Source organism: Thunnus thynnus, chromosome 14 (genome assembly GCF_963924715.1).
Source record: "Thunnus thynnus chromosome 14, fThuThy2.1, whole genome shotgun sequence".
In the NCBI taxonomy this organism is placed as follows: Eukaryota; Metazoa; Chordata; class Actinopteri; order Scombriformes; family Scombridae; genus Thunnus; species Thunnus thynnus.
In genome coordinates this window covers 6026354-6049628 of record NC_089530.1, presented here as the reverse complement: position 1 = coordinate 6049628, position 23275 = coordinate 6026354, and the positions used below count along the sequence as shown (strand labels likewise).

The following is a 23275-nucleotide window of genomic DNA, read 5'->3' as shown; positions in this document are numbered from 1 at the left end:
ACATGTTTGTGTGTATGATACACGTTGCTGTGCAGATTTTTGGAGAATAAATTGAGTGGGGTGGGTGGGAATCTTTTTTTCTCCTTGGAGAGCGGGACTGTGAGAGCTGTGAGGGCTCTCAATAGACAGAGGATTATGGAAATCAAAACTGAGAGATTAGCTAATGGGAATATAATGGCCAGTGACTGCCTGGGTCAGCTGTACCATGCAAATGAAGCGGCTATAACCGGTGGTGGAGGAAGAATCGATATGTATGGACAAAGTGCTGGCTAGTGACAGCTCTATGTCGGTAATGCTACACACACAACATACATGTATATGCACATCTAGGCATACAAGCACACGCGTGCACACACACATACACACAGAGTGAGGGCCTGACGCCAGCAGACAGGAGTGAGCTTTCAGCGAGAGGACCCGGCTCAAGTGGGGAACCGGAGATATCGCCAGCTCAGGCCCTGCTCCCTCTCACTGATGTCAACAGGCAGCATGTGATTCTCCTCGACGCCTGGCTCTCATCCCCACTGACACAGCACTGAGATGCAGATGCAGATGCTGGTGCAGTCCCACTCTCCACGCTCCATCAAATATCTATTCATCCCGAGTTGGCCCCAAAACAGAACAAACGTCCTTGTGGACAATCAATAGTGGTGCGACCGGGACGGCCAAGTATTACGACAGCATTTAGATACACTAAGTAGTTTATTTTCCTACGGACTCTGGACAATCTGACATCCGCCATTTAGGATGTGCAGATATTAACCTTCTTGGGATGTATGAGGTAAAGCAGGTGTCGTAAAACGCAATTGACTGGGACACATGACAGCTTTCATCATCAAACTAAATGGAACATCGCCTCTCTTATATATCAGAATACCAATTTTGAGCATGTCAGAAAAAATTTCAATTTCAGGTGGGGCTTGCCGTGCCTGGCCTCTCTCCCCTCTCATTTTCATTCCTGCCCGCTCGGCACAGCCATTCATCAGGACCCGGGCAGAGGACACCTCCCGCCTGCTCACAAATGCATGGAGCAGGCAATAAAATTAACCTTGTGGCAATTGTTTTCCCACCCGTTTGATGGCCCCGTGTCAGCTCATCTGTTACGGCGGGAAGGAATAAAAAAGTCAAGCTCGGATGTGCAAAAAATTATGACTCAAGGGGGTAAAAGGGGGGGGGGGTACCTGTATGGAGCCGAGCTAATGCCAGATTATGGAGTCAAAGCCCGATCAATCAGCGTTGGGAGTAGCTGAAAAAATGGTTGCTTGTTGATTTGTGTCTGGGAACAATAAAGAGCATCAAGAGCCTCGTAGGTGGTTATTATGAAGACTACTGAGCAACAAGACAGTCTGATATTTTTTTTACAGTTCAGCTAGCCGCTATCCCTGACCCGGCCCTTTCACTGGGCGGAGGGACAAGACGGAGGAGGGAGGACGGTGAGAGGAGGGAGGAGGGGAGGGGTGGGGGGGGGGATAAAAATCCTTCAGAGGGTGTTTATTTGCTCTCAACACCTCCTAAGCGATCAATATTTTTAATTTGGGTCCGAGTTATTATTTTTCACATCACTGCGCCGGGGAGCAGAGTAAAGTGGCTCATATTTTAGCACTAAAAAGATCGATATGACAGGCTCACCTTCACTCTGCCCCTTCGGTGGCTGGGGGCCGCACATCATAATGGACGGTGGCGAGGTACACCCGGCCCGCCTCATGCTGGAATCACATCATTATCTGTGGCTGGAGACCCCCCCTCCCACCCCATCACCACCACCCCACACACACACACACACACACACATATCCCACCCTCCACTGCAGGACAACAACACCTCCACCTCTAATACAACTGATTTACTCCCTCAGCTAGATCCCGTCCAAACACACACACACACACAGGTAAACACTTTATCAGAGCGCTGTTTATGAGGAGAAGTTTTGTGGGTGTGTGTGTGTGTGTGTGTGTGTGTGTGTGTGTGTGTGTGTGAGAGCAGCCCATGCCCAGTGCAGTGATGATCCAGGAGGGCAAAAGGCTCCATTCCTTAGATTTGACTCCTTGTAATAAATGCATCAATTTCTCCACCTCTTTACACTATCCATTAATTATATATACTGTACATTTTCAGTCAAAATGTTTTCAGAGGGAATGCCCACTCTCTCTCTCGCTCATAACTCAAGTCTGATGGTAGATTCATTGATTGTCGCTCAACACATGTCCTGAGTGTGTGTGTGTGTGTGTGTGTGTGTGTGGGATTCCGCGTGCCTGCTTGCGTCAGTGTTTATTCGGCTTTGACGCTATACGTGTATGTGTGTGTGTGTGTGTGTGTGTGTATGCACTTATGTCTGCCCTGAGAGTATGACTGATGGCCCAGGAGAGTTATGGCCGGGCGATATTACCGAGCTGACATCTACTCCATTCAAGTGGCCTCAGTCGGTGCCGTACTTCTCACCATATTGAAATAAGAGCTCTCTTAGATTTAGTTTGCAATATTTTAACCTGCTTATATGCCTGGGAGGTGGAGGATGGATGAAGTAGAGGAGGAGGAGGAGGAGGGCTGCTCCTGCTAGTTAACCTCTTTGTGTAAAACCAACAGACTGTACACAGGGACCCCTCCTCTATGACCCCACTTTCTCTGGATCCCGCTGTATATAATCTCTATATGCAACCCAGGTTTTGTTTCATCATAAAAGCAGAACAGGAGGGTGATATAAGATGCAGTTAAAAAAAAAAAAAAAAAAGGTGATAAATGCAAGTGACACGCATTTCTGTGCAATACCGTAAACACACTCACGCTGAGGCCCTGTCAGCACAGAGGGACACTAAGTGTTCATAAATTCCTGGCTGAGCAGAGCGGTACTGATGATTGCATTACAGCACGCTGCCTGGAGGAGAATTAAGGACTCACCTCTGAAGCAGAGTGAGGCTGAGCTGCTGGCAGCTACTGACTGGGCTGCTCGACCAACCAGAGATCAGAAGGCTGTTTAGGCAGAGCGGGCGAACGAGCAAATCAGAATTTAGGCATTTAGCTGATTGTTTAGCTGAAATCCTTAAATGTACAATGAGAGACAGTAGGTGGGATTTCTGTGCCTTGCTCAAAGACTCATCAACATGTGTGTGTCTCTTTCATGAGACAGCCTTTTAATACTAAAGTCCACCTCAGTAAAGCTGGGTTGTCTTTGTTTTTAGTCTACAGCATTTGCTTTACCTGCATGGGGCTGTTGTACACTGTGCTTCCTGTCTTTATGATACTATGTTACACTTTTGACAAGTAAACTAGTGTGAAGCAGTATGGAACAGTTTATTTGCTGATCTGACAGCTCCACCCACGCTGTTAATTTTAAAGCAACCTCAAGAACTTTTGATTCAGTTTATTCTCCTCACTATTCAGTTTTATTTCTCTGAGTAACTCACCTGTATATTAGTCATTGTTGTTCTTATGTGTTTGTTGTTGTCTTTTTCTTTATTTTTAGTCATGCAAGAGACATGACTTAATGGTCTGTCCATCAGTCTGCCAATATAGATTGAAATGTGGCAAAAACTACTTGATGATCCTGTGACTTTACCTTTGACACCAATCTCAGGATGAATTGTAATCACTTTGGTGATTCCACCATCTACTAATGACATTCCCATCAGCCTCAACTGTACTTTATGTTTTGTGCTACTTAGCACATGTTAGCATGCTAACATGCTAAACTAAGATGATGAACATGGTAAGTATTATACCTCCTTAACATCAGCATGTTAGCATGCAGACATTAGCATTTAGCTTGAGCCACCGATGTGCCAAAGTACAGCCTCCAGGCCACTAGCTCGGCTGTAGACTCTTTGTCCTGTTGTTGTTTGTTGCTGTTTGCCTTTTACAACTGAAACTATTGTTGATCAACAGAAAATCTGCAACCATTGTGAGAATCAATCAATCTTTTTTTAATCAGAAATTACAGCTTCTAGAATAAAAATATTAGTTTTTTAGTCTAATATAGTCTATAATAGTAAAGTGAATATCTAAAGTACATGTATATATTTTGGACTGAAACACAAAATCAGACATTAACATAAGTTAACATGGGTTCTAGGAAATTGTAACATTATAGTATTAGTATTCTCACTATTTTCTGATATTATAGATCATACAGTTAATTTATCAATGGTCAAATCATAGTAAAAATAATCATTAGTTGCAGCCCTACTGTTTTGTTACTCTCCTGTAAAACACTTGTATTGTATTTGAATAAAATGTTGCTACACAACCTCTACAAATGAAAATGAATGTTCTAAAAGTACAATGTCACAGGAATTGAACTTCAGACTTTCACTGTATGTCATCCTGTTTTCCTCCAATTATCTGATAATCTTAAAAAAACTAATCAACACTATAATATATATATGTATACTGTATATGTGTTTGTTCAAATCCTAATTACTCCAGCAAGAGCAAGGGTGGTTTTATGATGTGAAGTGCAAGTTGTTTCACATTAAATTAAGTGGTTGAACCATTGACCATGTTCACATACAGCCTAATAGAATATCAGTTAGATTTATTTCAAAATGTAACACTGCAAGTCAAATCTAAACTTCTTCTGGATTCACGCCGTAGTTTGCATGTGCTGTAAAATAAAACACGGAGTGACCCCATAAAAATGAAGTAGCTGCAAACATGCACAAGAGTTTTGACATACATGACACAAACGAGACGGGATAAAGTGCTTGATACTCTAACATCGTCTCCTACGGTGAAAACACTTGCAAACACGTAGACAAAAACACACAGGCGCGGATGCATACACACACAACCACAGGGTAAAAAAGGAGACAGCGGTGTCCTGTCAAGCCACAGAGCCTGATTTATCCTCCGTCGCTGCTCTCATTCCTGTCCTGCAGACCACAGACATGAGGGATGCCTTTAATTTCCCATTAAAATGCCCTGGAACAACAGAGGGCTGAGGAGGCAGAGTGTGCCGCTGTGTATCACTGTCTGTGTATGTGGATAGCTTGATTAGACTGTGTGACAGTGTGTGTTTGTGCATGCGAGTTTGCTGGCATTTCTGGTGGAGCTCTACAGACATCACAGTACAAGTGTGTGTCAGGAAGCGGTAACAGGGGCAGACATTAGCGCACATCATTCCAGATGACACGGGCTGCAGCTCCAGGGCCAGGCCCACGATAAATATTAATGGCCAAGAACAAGTGGATTGGGAGTTGAGTTATCAGGGCGGGCCTTCCTAATTGACATTTTACCTGCTGTATACCTTAACAGGGCTGTAAAACACCGGCTCGGGGCTCAGCCGTAGGGGGGACGTGTCAGTCAAGCTCTTCCCCATCACAGCTACCTTCCTCTGGGAGGAGAGGAGGAGTTCCAGCTCGCCCGCAGTTCTCATTGTTCAGATTCAGCATCAAGGTGCGACATGTAGCATTTTCACATTATTACAGTTTAATTTGGGAAAAATTAAAACGCGGTAAACAAACGTGGCTGCAACCTCTTCATCATATTTAAATTGTGTGTCAGCAGGTTGGATTTGGTGGAAAATCTGTTGATTTTCACTCAAAAAATGTCAAACTTTATAAACAATTTAAAGGAGATTTGGTTTATCATTTCTACAGTATCTGAAAAAATGCCTTTCTAAGATGCCAAAGTCCTGCTGTTAAATAGATATTTATGGTTTTCATTTCTTTAAATTTAAGGTTTTTTTAAATTTACAGTTAGGACTACAACTTATGATTATTTCCATTACTTTAGTTCATAAAATTTAAATTTAAATGAATAAAATGTTTTCAAAAATAGCCATAACAATTTCTCAAAGACAAACCTGACTAAACTAATAGCTTTTTGTGTTTGACCAACAATTCCAAATCCAACAATATCCAATTTACTATCACAAATGACCAGTAAACCAGTAACATTCACATTTAAGAAGCAGAAACCAGTGAAGTTTTAGCATTTTTGCTTAAAAATGACTTCTGCAATTAATCGCTTTTGCAATTAAAGCCGTCGATTAAGTTTGTGTCAGTGGTCTAATCAATGAATTGGCTTCAGCTCTCATCACAGTTGCAAAAAAAAAAAAAGGGTCTCTTTTACATAACTTCACACGTTCATTTATCAATCACATTCCTCTCTTTCACTGACACAGAAATGCAGTTCAAACACACACGCACACACACTCACACTCCCACACTGGGCAAGTAAACAATCTGGCCTTTAGCGTACACTCGCTACATTACTACACTCCCACTCATCCGAAACATTCACTTGGACTTCCAAAGAAACTACGTAACTGCATACAAAAACACAACAGCACACACACACACACACACACAAGAAGTGGAAGCTTTGGACCCAGAAAAGTGTTCCCACTTACATTATCTGAAAATTGACAGGCGGGGCAGACAACAAACAATTATCCCCGGAGCACGGGGGGGGGAGAAAATCGAAGATTGAGAAAACAAATATGAGTGATGTCATCAAAGCTAAATGGCAAGCCCTGTGTGAGAAAGACTGGAGAGTCTATTCATATTTACTGTTGCAAGGATTTCAATATCAGCATCATAGAAAGCACATCAGATGTTTCTCTTTCCGCTGACTGATTCACAAAGAGAAGCGCAAACTGCGATCTCTATTTGATGAAAATGAAAATACAACAAAAAGGTTAATCTATACACAAACACCATTAAATAAACAGCTCATAATGCCGGGATATTAGCGGCGCTTATATGAAACGGCAGATAATTATATTTTCTAAAGGCCAATGTTTGTAATATTTTTTTGAAAAGAGCAAATGTGACTCAGTGTGTGCCGTGATTTATGAGCGTTTGTGGACGTGCAGTGTAGCGTGGTGATAACGCTGAAAACATGGAGGGGAACCAGGACAGACACACCTCAGTAATCACAGACAAACTGTGACCTCAGTCCATATCTGAACCACATCAATATAGTCTTATATGCTCTTTTTTCCACATAATCTCCTGGGAATGCAGAGATGATTATTTGACACACCAGTAGTCTGTCCATTAACAATCTAACATAAAACTAAACTTAAAAGCATGTTTCCTTGTAAACTACAGGATGGTTGCAGAGCACAGGGCTCCAGTCCTGTCAGTGGAGTTTGGTTTGAGTATTTGGCTCCACCAAGAGGCCAAAGACAAAACAATTCTTCAGCTGCGGGACAAATAAATGAACCAAGAAGGTCATTCCTTCAAAAGTCATACTGTAATATCATAGACAGCCATATTTGATTCATAGATGACAGTAATATTCATTGAGATAGAAAAGAGAAAGGATTTGAAGAGAGATAGTATATTAATCATTATCGGCCAATGGTCTGTGTATTACACTGTCATAATACTGCACACTTGAACAGTTTGATAAAATTGGAGAAACTCAAATATTTGTATAGTAACTTTTAGTTTTATTGGCTTGGGCAATGGTATTTTAGCTTTTGAATCTGTTGCTTTAACCATAATGTTCTGTTTGGGGCCCTCTTTAACAGTTCAAAAATACTTAGTCGTCATTGTTTTATCAGCTTGATATTTCCTGAATTTTCCTAATCTTAGATTTCCTTATTTGGTGTAATAGGTGTAAAAGCGAAGGATTATGTCTACAAAAGTTTCTCATAAAGTAGGGTTTACTGATGCCAGAAGAAAAAGAAAAAGTTATTTAAAAGGTAAAAAATGTGTTGATTTTGCAGTTATTAATTGTACACACACAGCAGTGAGGTCTGTGGGACCCCAATCAATGAGTAAGTCAAGCCAATGTAAAATAATAACACAAGGGTTAAAGTGATTGCCTTAAAATTTACTTTTGTTAATTAAAGTAACAGTGAGCAAATGTCAAAGAATCCATGACTGCTCAATTAATTCTGATAATCAATAAAGAAGCAGTCCCAAAACATTGAACAAGTTAAACCTGAGAAACACTCAGCACAACACAAATTTATTTCCAAACATCTACTGCCATCTTGTGGATATCTGCTGTTACTGCATATTGAGGGGGTGAACACAATAGACTGTGTTACAGTTCAATATACTATTATAAATATAATATTAAGCTGGAATTTAAGTCTTGAGTTCAGTAACATTTATTCTATGCAATGTCTCCCATGCACAATAAGCACATCACAGTAAGTATAAGTATATATACTGTAGTTTTTCTTTGTATCAACTAATGGTTGCAAGTCACTCCACTGATCAGCTTATGAAGTTTTACAGTTCCTGTGCAAAACAGCCTGATGCTTGTTGTCTTTCTGTGGCTCTACGTTTATGCAGTATTTAGGTCTTGATAGGCAAAGCACCCAAATGAAGCATTTTTTTTTTTTTATATAAACCCATTTGAAGTCGGCAATGCCAAACACCCTGGCTGAAGTTTTCAGCAGGTGTTGGCTGTTGTGACAATTGTGCTCGGCCTTTTCTCACCTAACATGCAAACATGTTTAGGGTGACAGTTTTCAGTTTAAGGTCTGTCTACATCAAACATTTCAACCACAAGCTAAGATTCCACCACAGTGTCCTAATTTAAGAGCTGTGATGACAAAATGACTTGTGCGAAGACATCGGTGCACCGTAACTGTCTCAGATATTTCCTCGTTATGAACATCAGAATTCAGAGAAATGGTGGGCTGTCACACTTTTACTGCTAATGTCACCACTACGACTATTACTGGTAGTGAGGGTAAAATGCGTGAGGACATTTTTTTTTTTTAATGTTTAATTTGATTTGGGGTTTTTTGTAAAGAAGATTTTGAGGCTTTACATCAGTTTGAAAGTAGACTTAGTTTAACAAAGCTGTTTAATGAAAACAGTCTGAGGTCCTCGGTGGTATCATATCTCAAAATTTCTTGAAATAACAGAAATGTTGTTTTTGTCTCTTATTTACAATCACAAACATAACTGTGCTGTGTATTTTCTGTTTCGTAGTAAAAAAATAAGGATAGTTATTGCAAATGTTTTTAATTTGCAATAATGCAGTAATACAGTTTTGGCAAATCAGTGTTAAATTTAATCGTGGTTTAGAAAATTGAATTGAGGGAAAAAGAAATAATCATCTCTTGAATCAAATCACCAACTTGAGGAATCAAATCGAACTGTCAAACCTAACTTACCTCATGTAAATCAGGTGAACGACAATTTAAAGATCAGCGTTTGTGAATGTGCAAATGTGAATGCACCATCAGTGTACTTACTGTGAAATGCTCCTGGGATTTGTAGTTCTCATCGAGGTAGACGCGGGCTCTGCTGTACTCCTTCATGGCATCACTGGACAACAGCTCTCTGGTGGACAGAAAACACACACACATTGAGGAATGTCAACAGAAGCCAAAAAAATCTAACATTTCCTCAACTTAAAGTAAAGTTAAGATACTTTCCAATGAAGCTAACATGTATCCTAATAAACACTTTGCACTATAAGGCACAGTCTTGAAAATAAAAACACAATGTAGCTGACGTACAGCTGTGATGCGTCCAGTGGGGGGAGTAGCCCGCTAAGTTTAAAACAGACTACTCCTGCTTGTTCCACGAGCCATGAAGTGGGCGTTGCCTTATCAGAGAAATGGCTATGGTCAAAACTATTAGACCTAATAACACATCATAAGCACAACACTTACTTGACAAAACTATCCACGTGTGACATGGACGCCTCGTAATTCTTCCCACCCACCTCTTGACAGTGCACTGCCAAGAAGTGAGGCTTATGGGACTGCACTGTCTGTAAGGGAGGAGAGAGAAAAACACAGGTCAACAAGGAAGGAAAGGGACAAACAGTTCCACTGCAAATAACTTTATTTTTAAGTGCAGGTGTATCCATAACTTCTGTAAAAACACCATATGTCAGTAAGCCCAGTAAGCGCAATACGTCATTATAAACAAAACTTTTATTATTCAGCCAAGCGCAACACCTATATGAGCGTGGTGCCTGAGCCTCTACAATTCTTCCTAACTCAGCTTTGTGACATGCTACTATATTTACACAAGACAAAGTGCCTTGCTAATGTAGGCAGAAGGCACTTAGTGAGCTTGTTCCACAAGCATAACGCCGGCCCCTCTTCATCGACCATCAGGGATGTGCCTGCAGCGCTGTATGTATGTACAGCAGGGTGTGACGGATGCTCACACGTCACGACTCGTGCTGACACATCACTCACTATACTAATAAAAACTGGGCTGATGCAGGAATATGTCAAGAATGCTTATCGGAATATGGGCAAGACTCCAGGAAATACAAACTGTGATAGAAAAAAGATTGCGGTGAAATTAAACATAAACTTTTACAAATTGGTCTTTACATGTGTAACATGAAAAGTGGTAATATTCACTTCCTGCTAGGCACTTGAGTCACATGACCTGATGTTGCTTTCCTTTAAAATTTCCTCTTACACGGAGTGAGGTGTTTGTGAGCACCCTGTCAGAGGTGTTCAGAGTGGCTGACCTCTAATGGAAAATCAATATCACAGAGTGATTTACAGCACTCACAAGCACTCACAGGGTCGGGCCTATGGATGGTAGGCAGAAGCTATACATCAATGTCACAGAGTGGTGGTGGTGGTGGTGGTGGGGGGGGGAGCTACAAATGGTCCCCGAACCTGAACTCAGCCCTGCTACTTCACCAGCACCCCACCTCAGCGTTGCATTATGCTCACTACAGGCCCAATCAAATAAAAGTAATGTATGGCAATAACACTATGGATTTTCCATCAACCCATGGCTTGTCACTTAGCTCCAATGACCCAGGAATGGGGGGGGGGGACCTGCAGCAGCTCAAACTTGGAAAGATTAGTGGACCTATCAACTCACGATGGAAAAGGTCACACTCTCAAGGAGCTTGCAACTAATGTCAGGGTCCGATGTGACGTGTGTGCGAGTGTGTGTGTGTATGTGCGCACACCTACATGCTTGTGTTATTCAACTGCATTCTATTTATCTTTCCGAGCTGTAAATTCAGCTATGCTTTGGCAAACAGACAACGGTGGTAATTTAATTACCAGAATCACAGACACTATCAGCCTAAAACCAAACATCAACCAATGACTTTACTTTGGCAAAGAGCTAACCTGTGACCGATATCCAATTACATTTATCACCGCTAACAAGAAACTCTGTTGACATGAAAGTGATGACCGAAATATTGACACGCCAAATATTGTATCTCTAAAACCTGTTTTTATGATGGGCAACAACAGCAGTGGCCTCTCTAAACAATCCTCAAATAGTGACAGCTGCTGTGGCAGCGGTGAGAAAAGCCTGTCTGGCCATGCTGACATGAGTAACAGAGTGCTGCCATATGGGATCATTTCTCAACCTCACAAGGATGTCAGACGCTGATGTGTTTGATATGGAGGTGTGTCCTCTCGTCCTCTTTCTTCCTTCCTCCCTCCTTTCCATGACCTGATTCTTTAAAACATTCAAATTCCAAGGCGGTTCCCATTTGTTTCTATTACATATTTGTCAAACTGTGCAACGCCTTTTACAGTATGTACTACCCTCCTGCAGTCTAATCAAATTAAATCTTTCAAATTCACAGTCCTACACTCAGAGATAACAGCAAGTATCTAGACTGCTCCTGGATCTGAGACATACGTAGTGAAAGACACATAAATAACCCCTGACATAAACATAAAAAAATGTAAGTGTTCTTGTTTGCAGTTGAAACGTTTGAAATGGTTGAAATACCGAGGCAGTGGAAGCTGAATTCCAAGTACTAAAGGAAGTAGAATTTGTAGTTAAAATGAAAGTGCTGAAACAAGTTGACATTTTAGTTTAAGAGTGAGCAGTGAATGAAGTTGAAGTGCCGACTGAAGTAAAGTAACAGTTGAAGTGAAAGAGCTGAAAGGAAGCATAGTTGAAACATACTTGAAAATTTACCCTTAACGTGTCTGTTGAAGTGGGAGGTCCTGAAAAAGAAATCTGTGACACCTCAAGTGCATAAACTGAAAGAATGTGTCAGTTAAAGTGTCGGCTGTGTGAGTGTAAACGGTGAAAGCAGTTGTAGTAAATTGTGTGTGAGCAGTGGAAGTTGTGAGATTTAAAAAGACGAAGTTTGGTTGTTGTTCACAGGTAAGACCTGAAACCTGAAAGGGTTTAAAGTTTCAGTCAAAGTGTAAAACATAGAAATGATTCAAATGTCAGTTAAAGAGATAGAGGTGAATGCAGTTGAAGTCGATGTGTATCCACTGAAAGCAGCTGAATTGTCATTTGAAGAGTAAAAGATAAAAGCAGTTGAAATGTCTGTTGATATGTAAGTGGTAAAAGTAGTTGATGAGATAGACGTTCGGTAAACATGGTTTATAGAGGTTTTGCCATGGTTTCACAACACACGCTAACAGAACAGAAATCACGGTTTAAGATTGTAAGTACTCAGGACTGACTCACTTTTGCTGAAAACAACAGACTTGAAAAGCTACGAAACTATATTTTTAAATCTGAGTCATTTATGCCAAAGAATATAAGTTGGTGTTTTTTCATTGTGTTTCATCTTTATAAACTGGTGTAAAGGTCTAAAGCTGCACTGTGTGCCAGACATAATCTACTAGACAGAGAGGGCCTTTGATGAAGACTAATCAGTAGAGCCTGAGTCCTATTTCATGGTTCCTATTTGGAGGTGGGAAATACTCACAGAAATCAGGGAAGTCTGTGAACTGACGTACATTGAGTGTTTTTTGCTTTACCATGCAACTGTGGTGCAGTCGCTCACGCAAAAGATTCTGTGTAAATAATACAGAGAATATGGGGCCCTCAGGATACAATCTGTAGTTTAGTGGACCATCCAAGTTAAAAAAAAAAGATGGATTTTTCCCCTATAAAACCCTATGTCAAGAAGGCCTGATATCAACAGAGAGTTCAGGAACCATAATATAATTAGAGATTGGGCATTTAAAATAACAAAAAGACCAATTAACTATCCCATGACCTTCAACACTGTGCGTCTCTGCAATTTACAGATCACAAGACTGGATGTGGAGACCTGACACAATCACTGGCCCGTGACGGTCCAGAGAAGTTTCCAATGCAAATCAGCTGTGGGATTATTCAATTGAGTGCGGTGAAATGCAAAACACTGTTTACATTACTACAGCAGCGCCGGATTCCCATTTAACCCAGTCTATTGCACACATGCCGAGCAGGGAAATGACCCTGCTTTGCTTACGTGTAAATGACCGGGGTATCCTGACACAGACGGAGAGTCCTGATACAGGATTTGATTGGACTCACTGGAGCGGCATGAGAAATAAGGAAATGAGGAACAAAGACTATGAGAGGTTTGACATGGATGCAATAACTACGGCTTTTCAAATAATAGTTACAGCAGTGACATTTACACTATAAACTATATGATTATTTATCTAAGTTGACATCCAAGAGTTTGTGGGAGGTTTCGATCAAAAGCTTCTTTTGTTTTCTCACTTCATTTAGATTCATACAGTCAAATATGAATCAACCAATGACTTACGTAATTTTCCAAAAATGCAAAATGCAGCTTGTGAGTTTTGGTGATCCAAACTTGTGATCCAAATAACTATGATATTTTTGGCACTGGGTGAAGTAAAACCTTACCTGAACTTAATGGATGTTTATGCACTCTTTCCTGTAATTTGTTTTCTGTGATGTTCATACCAGAACATGTGAAGAAATAGCTAAATGAGTAATAGCATAAACTCTGTTTCATTTTGTTAAATCACTCTTTACAAGTATGAGTAAGTACCGGCAAGTCGATGTAAATATGTGTTCCTTTACGGCGCTAAAACCTGACAATCAAACAGTAGATTCCTGTAATTGGTTCAGATGACATTATCGCTGCTGCGAAACTGCAGCGCCGTTAAAAGAGATCTACATTTCCAGGCATTTTAGTTTGTTCTCACCTGCCCAAATAAACTGAACTTTGAAGTTTACACTACTGAGTTTGTCTAAACTGCTCCAAACATGCTTGGTATGAAGAGGGCCTGTTGGAAAACACAGCCTCTGCAAAATGAGTCAAACAGTAGGAAAGATATAAAGAGAATATGAAAGGCAGATCAAAACATGAGAGCACTGAAGAAGGTTTTGCAGTAGCTGGTGCAAATATGCCAATGGACTATGATCAAGGTGTGTCATCAAATAAATCATTTTATTTCCTTAAGGAATTCCCTCGCTGTTCCCTGTGCTGAATAGCTGAACGGAACAAGACACAACAGCTACAATACACACAGACACCCAGACACACAGTACATAAAGATATGCAGAAGGAGTGCAGGTACTGACAGGCAACCTTGTTCAATGGCTTTTGCTGTGGTTGCAGCTCCGTAAAAGCCAGTTCAACAGCTTTTATTGTTTATTTTCCAGGATGCTGAAGTGGAACTATGGCATGATTAGTTTTGACACATAAAAAAAAAAATTGACAGCTTTTTCCTTACAAGCGGCCTGTATGTCAGCAACAGTTGACTGAATGTGGAATGCACACAGTTGCCATGAAGCAGCAGTGCACGCAGAATTTTTGGGGAGTGTTGCCGTGTGAATGGGCAATATCCCTTTCACGAGTACCTTCAAATGTTTCCTGATGGCAAGATGTTATGTTATGATTAAAGCAACAGCGCTGATTCTCTTTATTGGGTGTGAGACCAAAGGTTTCCTGTGTGAAACAGCATTTGGATTCTTGCCAAGCCCACTCAAAGCAGAAGTCATGATACTCTACTGCATTAAATGCCAAATATGCTTTTCTTTTTCATATGCACTGAGGTTTTTCAGTGGAAAACATATCATAGTTGTAAGAGTTCATGACTAAACAGCAGGCTAACTGGTGGACCAGAAGACACAGTGAGTGTATTGTGTGTGCAGAGGGGTCACGATGAGCTAGCGCAGCGTGGCTGATTGTAGCTCGAGCCGTCACTGCTGGTTGTTCCCAGCCGCGCCGAGTTCAGAGTCTGATGCTTCTTTCCATGACGTCAGCCAACAGCAGCACAGAGCTGGCATGAGGCTACAGGCCTGCCTGCTTTACACAGGGGCACACCTCTCTTCCTCTCACTCTCTGCCTACATGCTGTTCTTTCCCTCTCTCTCCCCACACAGGCATTAGGAGATGTGATACCTTCCTCTAAAACACGTAAGCCTGCACCACAATGCAAACAGAATTCCTCAACAGCCGTAACCAGGACATGCTTCCTCATACAAACACATACACGCTTTGTGGAGGCTGGAATCACCTGGCAAACAACATGTTTTGGCACGTCAGTGACAGTAATTATTACAAGGAAGACTAAAGCAAAGTTGACAGAGACCCAGAGACCCATTTAATTTAAAAAAAAAAACACAGGAAAGTGGTTAATGAGTTGAAGAAATCATGTTTCACTGAAACTCTTACAGAATTAAATAGTTTCAAACTGAGATAAACCTATTAAATACTGGAAAATTCAAACCTAAAAGAGAGAAAAACAGCAAGGGGACGTGCTTTCGAAAGAAAAGCATAAAGAAAGGGATCATATAAGATAAGAAAAGTAAAGAGACACAGAGAAGCTTGGCTAACATGACAGAAGAGGAGAGGGAAGGCTATGCTGAGCTAAGGACAAAAAGACTCCAAACCAAAGGATTTAATACACCAAACAGCTACCAGTCTTCCTCTCACTAAAGTGAAGCTGTAGAGTAGGACGGTAAGCCCCTTCATATCCACAACTCTTATTCTAAGTTTTCACCCCAAGACATACAAAGCTAGCCCTGCCCTAACTTAAAGTAGTCTGCTAAAGTAAGTAGCAGCAGAGGGAGCAGTAGATGGTACAATGTTGCAGAATACCTTGATAAAACCCTATCCCCTTGTCATTAACTACCCAACAGAAGTGAAAAGTGCACAGGCAAAAAAAGCTTATAAACACAAAATAGTGAGATAAAACCCAGAAGCCACACAGGAGAGAGACTGGTTATAACTAACCTGTTACTGTACACCGACAGTACTGATGCCTGGCGGAAAACCTTAAAGAAAATTTTTTTTAGGCCACCAAAATGTTACAATTAACCTTCATGAACTGAAAACACACTGAAATAGTAACGGCTAAGGCTACACCTATACTGTGAATCTGAGGTTATGTTATTTAGCCAATGTTGTTGCCACAGTCGCGACTTGTCAATCACAACGTAGCCACACCCCAAAGCATTCCCTGCTTTATCGTCAAATTTAAATTAAATGGGACGTAATTTACAAAATAAACATCATGCTGTATTGAAGACTTGAAACAAGCCATAAACTCATCGGCAAAATGTTTACTGCCGTAATAAATCAAGTGAGAATTAGGGTCATTTTCTCATAGTCTTCCATACAATCCGACTTCTTTTTGGAGCCACTGGAGTCGCCCCCTGATGGCCATTAGAGAGAATGCAGGTTTAAGGCACTTCCGCAGTGGCTTCACTTTTCAGACCCGGAACAACTGCTGCTTAGGAGCACATTCTCCGCGCCTCATCCTGCATGACATCCTGCTAGTCAAGCCCGACATCCAAAAATGAGGAGTTACGCTGATGCACTGATGACACCAACCAGCGCTGCTCATTTATTTATTTATGCATCCTTCTCCTTTGTCCCATGCAGAATGAGTTAGCCTATTTGTTATTGGACATTACTGAAGAGTACATCTCTGACATCACAATAATACTCATAATCTGTTTTGGTCTTTTATAAAGACTGGATTTAAAAAGATTCTTCTGCAAATAAGTAGGCGGAAGATAAAATTCTGCAAATTTGTAATTAAATCAAATAATTGGTTAGTTGGTTATAAATACATAAATATGCTATTAGTTGACTAAAACTGTCTTGGGTCAAGGATGGCCATACCTTCTATTAAATGCTGTAGGTTTTATCTCTTCTTTAAAACTGTTTATATTTGTATTTGCTATTTATATTACTATTTCATAGTAACAATGAAGCCTTTTACTGTTTCCATGTGGAATATTTAGGGTCTTAATTCTTCACTGTTCAGATGTGAGAGTGAATCCCCTGAATTCAGAGAAAACACCAAAGACACAGACATCATCATCATCATCCTCTAAGAGACCTGGTGTATATCAGGCTCTGTCACTACTGTTAAAAGGAGGAGGGATTCAGGAGGGATTATTATCTGGAACAAAGAAGAAATGTCAAATTACATTACCCCCATAAAATATGAACACTCACACATATGGCTTAAAATAAAACAAGACATCATTAACCCTCCAGACAGACATATTCCTGTGTCCTGCCTACATCCCCCTTAGTGACTCACCATACTATGATGAAGATATCTTCCCCTGCAGCTTCCAGGCCAAGGGAAGTATGCTAAATTGTGGGAACCTGAATGCACACACTAGCTCTTTACCTGACTGCAGAGCCAGGTAACTTTCATATATTTGGACAAAACTTCCTACAAAACATAATAACTTTCCTTGTCACAACTCTGACCTCCAGGTTAACAAGAATGGCAGAGACCTCTTGCAGCTCTGTCAAAGCCTGGGTCTGTACACTGTCAAAAGCAGGGTACAAGGAGGCTCTTCTTTTCTTTTTTTTTTCTTTTTGCTCACCTCTTGGCAACAGCACAGTTGATTGCATGGTAACAGATCTTGATCCTTTCTCTCTCTCAGTGAATTAACAATTAATCCATTGACCCCTCTGTCTGACCACAGCCAAATTACTGTGTTTCTCAAAAGGACAGAGACAAACAACAGCACACATCCACAGCCTTTTAATATCAAGAAATCAAACAGAAGGACTGAAAACAGCACAGAAGAGTTCCAGAAAGCAATAAGCACCCCTGAAAATCAAACACTATTAGATACCTTTCTGGACACCACATATGTTTATAGTAAAGAAGGCATAAATGATGCAGTTAGACATGTCAATCACATCATCAAGCAAAAAATTACAATTAGGCTAAAACAATTAAAAAATAAACCGAAGAATCCCAAAGATGACAATTGGTTTGATAAAGAATGTAAAGAAATTGGACAAAAGTTTAGGAGATTATAAAGAATGTAAAGAAATTGGACAAAAGTTTAGGAGATTATCCAATCAAAAACACAGAGATCAAGGAAATGTAGACTTGCACCTTCTTTACTGTGACACACTTAAACACTCAGAATCAAAAAGGCACAATAAACACACAAACTACTGACATTAATTGAGGAATCCATAAACACAAACTGATTTGGGGAAAAATGAAATAAACTTAAGAAATCCAAATCTATAGAACTGGCAATACAGAACGGAGACATATGAGTCAGTCATTTCCAAACACTTTTACCAACAATTATACAACACGTAGTTCCAACCAAGCAATCCGATTGGTCAACAGACGTTTAGAACATGCTCCTAATCAGCATGACAGCACACCTAGCCGTGCTCAAATGAAAAACGCCTTGTCACTAAAAACATTACTCCACCATTCATCAGAAGTACAGACCGTGACATTGCGATAAGAACAACAGACACTTCTGGGTAGACGACTGGTGGTTGATTTGAATTGTGGAGATATGTGAACTTGGCAAACTTGTTTTTTCTGTTCTCCATTTCAGTCATAACTGTAACGTTTGAAGATATATAGTTAAACATGGTGGTCCGACCTATCTGACGTTTCTGCTGGGTTTATTCTATGTACCGTGTTGCTTTGCTAGTGTCTTTGGTTTGTTTTGCTTTGTGGGGGGATTAGCGGTGAAAACCCGGAGCGGAATTTTGAGTTGTCTTTTGTGTTTGTGAAACCGGATTGAACTGAACTGATAAGGGGTTTCCCGAGTGGATTGAACGCTGAGACTGTGGCATGAGTTACACACACACACCCTCACACACACTGAAAAACCCGAACCATTCTCCACCCTTTTATCGTTACCCGGCAACCCTATACACAGCAAAACTTAGCCATTTTCCCTTCAGTTGAGAGTATATCTCAGCTCCCACACTGGCATCCTCTATCAGCTGTGTCGGTGAGTCAGTGACATGGCGCCACTAACTTAAAAATGTCTGTGAAGTTTGTAGACGTAGTAGCTAAATCTGTCCATGGAAAAAAAAAATTTTTTTCAGTGGATATCTTAGTTACACGAAGACTGAGCTAGCAAAGGAGTTTTGTGTTTATATGCTTGGGAAATCCCACGATCTCTAACTCAATTTGGCTGGTTGACTCAGCAGGGACTAGAAAACGTCTGTTGCTAGGTCGTTACTAAGGGTCAGCCTACTTGCTGGAGTAGTAAACTAGGCTTCATTTCATAGGAGTCTACTGACGTGAGTGATTGTTTTCCAGGTCTTAGTCATATCCCATGTATTTCCATGGAAACGGAGATAACACAAGCAAACAGTTTTTTTTATTTTTAGAGAGAACTGCCTCACAATATGAAAACATTTTGTTTATATCTTTTATTTTGATGGTAAATGTTGTATAATCGCAATATTACACTCGAGGGTGTGATGCGGTCAGGAACAAGGCGCTTGCGCCAAGTTCCGTAAGCATCGTGCCAACAATGACGGTGAAGCACACCCTCGAGTGCAATATTGCTTAATTTTACCAACCAAATCAAAACCAAATAATAACAAAATTAAATCAACTAGTATTGCCCATAAAAGAAAATCAGATTCCCCTGACTCCCCCATTACTGAGCAGGAACTAAAAGAAAAACTACTGTGCACTAAAACCAGAAAAAGCCAGCTGGCTTGACAGCGTCATGAATGAGATGCTGAAATACACAAGCGCAAAATTCCTATTGGCTGTCCTGAAACTCTTCAATTTGAATCTGAGTATAGTTTACGTCCCTGACATCTGGAATCATGGTCATGGACATGAATTTGACTACCAAGTGGAATAATTACCAAGACATCTGTGTCAACAGTAATGTGGGGAAGGTTCTCTGTGGCATTATAAATTCAAGACTCATAAACATCCCTACAAGCACAGTATCTTGAGTAAAAGTCATATTGGATTTGTATCACACCTTAATTGACAAACATATTCACCAAAATAATAACAAAATCTTTACATGTTTCATAGATTTCAAAAAGGCATTCAATTCTATTTGGGTAAAACATGTGTAATAATTAAATCAATGTACACAAACAATAAGTGTGGTAGAAAAACTGGCAACAAAAGGACATTTTTCTCTCTGACGCGTGGAGTGAGACAAGGCTGCTGTGTGAGTCTGACTCTAGTCAACATCTATATTAAAGAACTGGCCACCATCCTAGAGAAATCAACAGCACCTGGTCTCACTCTACACGACTCAGATCAAATTCCTGCTCTACGCAGATGACCTGGTTCTGCTGTCTCCTACAGAACAGAGGTTACAGCAGAACCTGGACCTGCTAGAGCAGTACTGCCAGACCTGGGCCCTAGAGCAATTAGGCCTAAATACTGGTTTCATCTATAAAACAGTGACCCCCACTCCTATCACTACAAAGCCCTGCAATGCCAAGAGCTGAGCAGAGAAAAGAGTCCCTTCACTCAGCTGGTCCTGACGCTTAGTTCATTTTCTAACCCTGTTCTGCCTCAGGACCAGTCTGAGAACAAATCAATTACAGTCAACCAAATTATAACACGACAGAGACAAAACTACGTCAGCAATCGGAACAAACAAACAAAACACAAAGCAAAATGCAATGTTATCTGGCCCTAAATAGACAGTACATGACAGACTACCTGACCACAGTGACTGACAGTCAACAAAGTACAGAGTCAGTGAGTACAGCCTGGCCATCGACACAGGCCAACACAACAAAATCATGGCTCCCCAAAGAGCAGCCGTTCTGCCAACTGTGCAAAAAGACAAAGTCAAGACAGAGCTGCACTTTCTAACAGAATGCACAAAACTCCAGCCGGTCCGAACCTGTTGGAAGATCACATGGAGAGCTGCAGTCTAGCAGCAGAGTATGTCTTTACCTGCCACACTATGAGGAACACTGAGTGATTTACTATAGATTTGGTGGCTTGAGAACGATCATAAAAACCATTAAAACTGGAAGTGAGGGCCCAAAACTAGACTGCAAGATCAGTATCAGAAACGGAGGCATATTTTAATTGATTGGTATTGGTTAGATGAAGACTAATGCAGTTCAGATCATTTGTTTGTGTTCCAAATATACTGCTTGTAAACTGTGCTTCATTAAAAATCACAGAGCAGTATGGAAATTATATAGCTACCATATCATTTCTCTCTCTGAGGAATTTCTCTGGTAGAAATTACCACTCTGAAGTGCTGCTGTTGGTTGAGAGACCTGCATTTGAACTTCAGTATTTCTTGTCAGAGATGCTGTAAAAATCCATTCTAAACACAGCAAAAACAGTTGAAGAAAAAAAAAAACGGTTATGACCAAAAAGAAAAAAATGTAAGTTTTGTTTTTTTATTTTCAGTTAAAGCACCTCCTACATTAGTGTTTTACAGGAGGAGTGAATATCTGCTACCAGTGATGATGTCCATAATTTGACTGGTGCAATATCTGCATGTGCTGTGACTGAAAATATTATAACTGATTAGTTAATATTACTTTAATTCCAGTGGCCACAAAGGCAGTTAATTAGCTGAGGGGCCGCTGTAAACTTCCACTTTACAAGTGAAATACAAACTTTAAAAGTATGATGAGTCCTTCCAAATGTTGCTAATAGTTAATAACATGTGCTGTGTTTAAACACTACATTTAAATAAAAATTTGAGCTAAACAGTATGACGTTCTGCAGTCTGAAGCGCACCACTGAAGTCAAGTCAGAGCGTCAAGTAACACCAGCTTTCGGATATCAGTCAATCAGTTGTGTAGGAAACGTCCACCCACGGGTTGAAAGTTTAGATCTTGTTTCAATTAACATAAATATCCTCTTTTGAAAAAATGAGAACATATGCAAAATAGCTGCGGTATCATTAACGTAGGGCTACAAGTGACTGTTAGTTTCTTAATTAACTGATTAATCATCATGGTGAAAAATTCCCATCACAATGTCCTGGAACATGTGGTGATGTCTTCATGTTCTTCAAAGTTGAGTTTAGTATCACATTTTATCACAACGTTTGGGATTTCTGCCTGTGAAATAACTTCAACGATTAATCGATTATCAAAATAATTGCAGATTGTCATTCTGTCAGTCAGCTAATCAACTAACTGTTTCAGCTCCACATCACAATTTAGTTTTCCTTACATAAAAAGCGAGGATTCGAGTTTCAGTTTGACTTTAAGGTGGAGGAGTCAGCATTAGAAAGATACTCGGCATGACATGACATGGAATCAGGATCAGGGACTTCCTTCAGTGTATTTCCTTCACTGTACAAAATATCAGCTAAATTTAGTTTCTGCTGAGTGAAAGAATGGAGTCATGAGGCCCGCCTCAATATGCTTCAGCTCTTAATAAGATACTAACTGCAGCTGATTTGAAGTAATGTGAAGAACACTTAATGGAACATATTGGTTTGGTCATTAGCAGGGAATCTAATCATGTCATCTATATTTATTTTGTGGTTATTAGTCCGGGATCACATTTAATCTGTATCATGTCCATTCAGTTTATATGAGGAAATCCATTACTCCTACATGCTACAACATTTGAACAGGTCTTAGAATACATGTTGTCTTCCTCAAAACACTTCATCAGGTAATTTGACATGTAGTAAATACTGTTATAAAGTCAACTAATCATCTGAACATCATGTTTTCAAGCTACAAGTATAAATTTCTATGTCCTTGCGGCGATATTTGGATTTATGACTGACAGCGTTCCTGTATACGCTTCAGGCCAAACAGAATGGCCGCAGTCAGGCAGTGTGTGTGTGTGTGTGTGTGTGTGTGTGTGTGTGTGTGTGTGTGTGTGTGTGTGTGTGTTCAGGGTGAGTCTAGAATACTTTCTGTCACAACCAATCGACCAGCGGTTCCTGGGAATAGTAAATAGGATTGTGTGTTTTTCTTAACAGTGTTTGAGGTGTCATTTATTTACTTGGTTTACATACTGATCTGAACTAACCACTTTTTCCAGCTACTCACCAGCCACTGTTGCATTTATATTAGCTGTACACATAGACGCGGTGGAAGGTTTGGCTTTCTAGACCGGTCAGCAGTAGCAGAAAAAAAAGGAGGGTAGCTGTCCAGTGCAGAGAAGTCAAATAATACGTCTGCACCAATGCAGGCACCGGGAGGAAAAAGGTACACAAAAAGGCTTTGACAGGCAGAAACTCAGAATGGCAATGCAAGCTTGAAACATATTAAAATATATGAAAATATTTCTGCACTGAATAGCTCTCTGCATTTATATTAGGAACACTTGAAACAAAAGGATGTTAGACTTCTACCCGCAAAAGTACATTTCCTCAAAAAACATTATTATGCATTATGAATGAGGTGTGAAGAAACAAGAT

The 23275-nt window shown here is 40.3% G+C and overlaps 1 protein-coding gene across 2 annotated transcripts in view; it reads right to left on the bottom strand.

Annotated features, from left to right (window-relative positions):
• The window catches only part of inpp5a (inositol polyphosphate-5-phosphatase A), a 148419-nt gene that overhangs the window by 79688 nt on the left and 45456 nt on the right, over positions 1-23275 (bottom strand). For both annotated transcript variants that reach the window (XM_067609446.1, XM_067609447.1), the window contains exons 3-4: positions 9587-9687; positions 9164-9251 (exon numbers count right to left, since the gene is read on the bottom strand). In XM_067609446.1, the coding sequence (XP_067465547.1) occupies positions 9164-9251; positions 9587-9687 (189 nt within the window). The remainder of the gene's footprint in view (positions 1-9163; positions 9252-9586; positions 9688-23275) is intronic.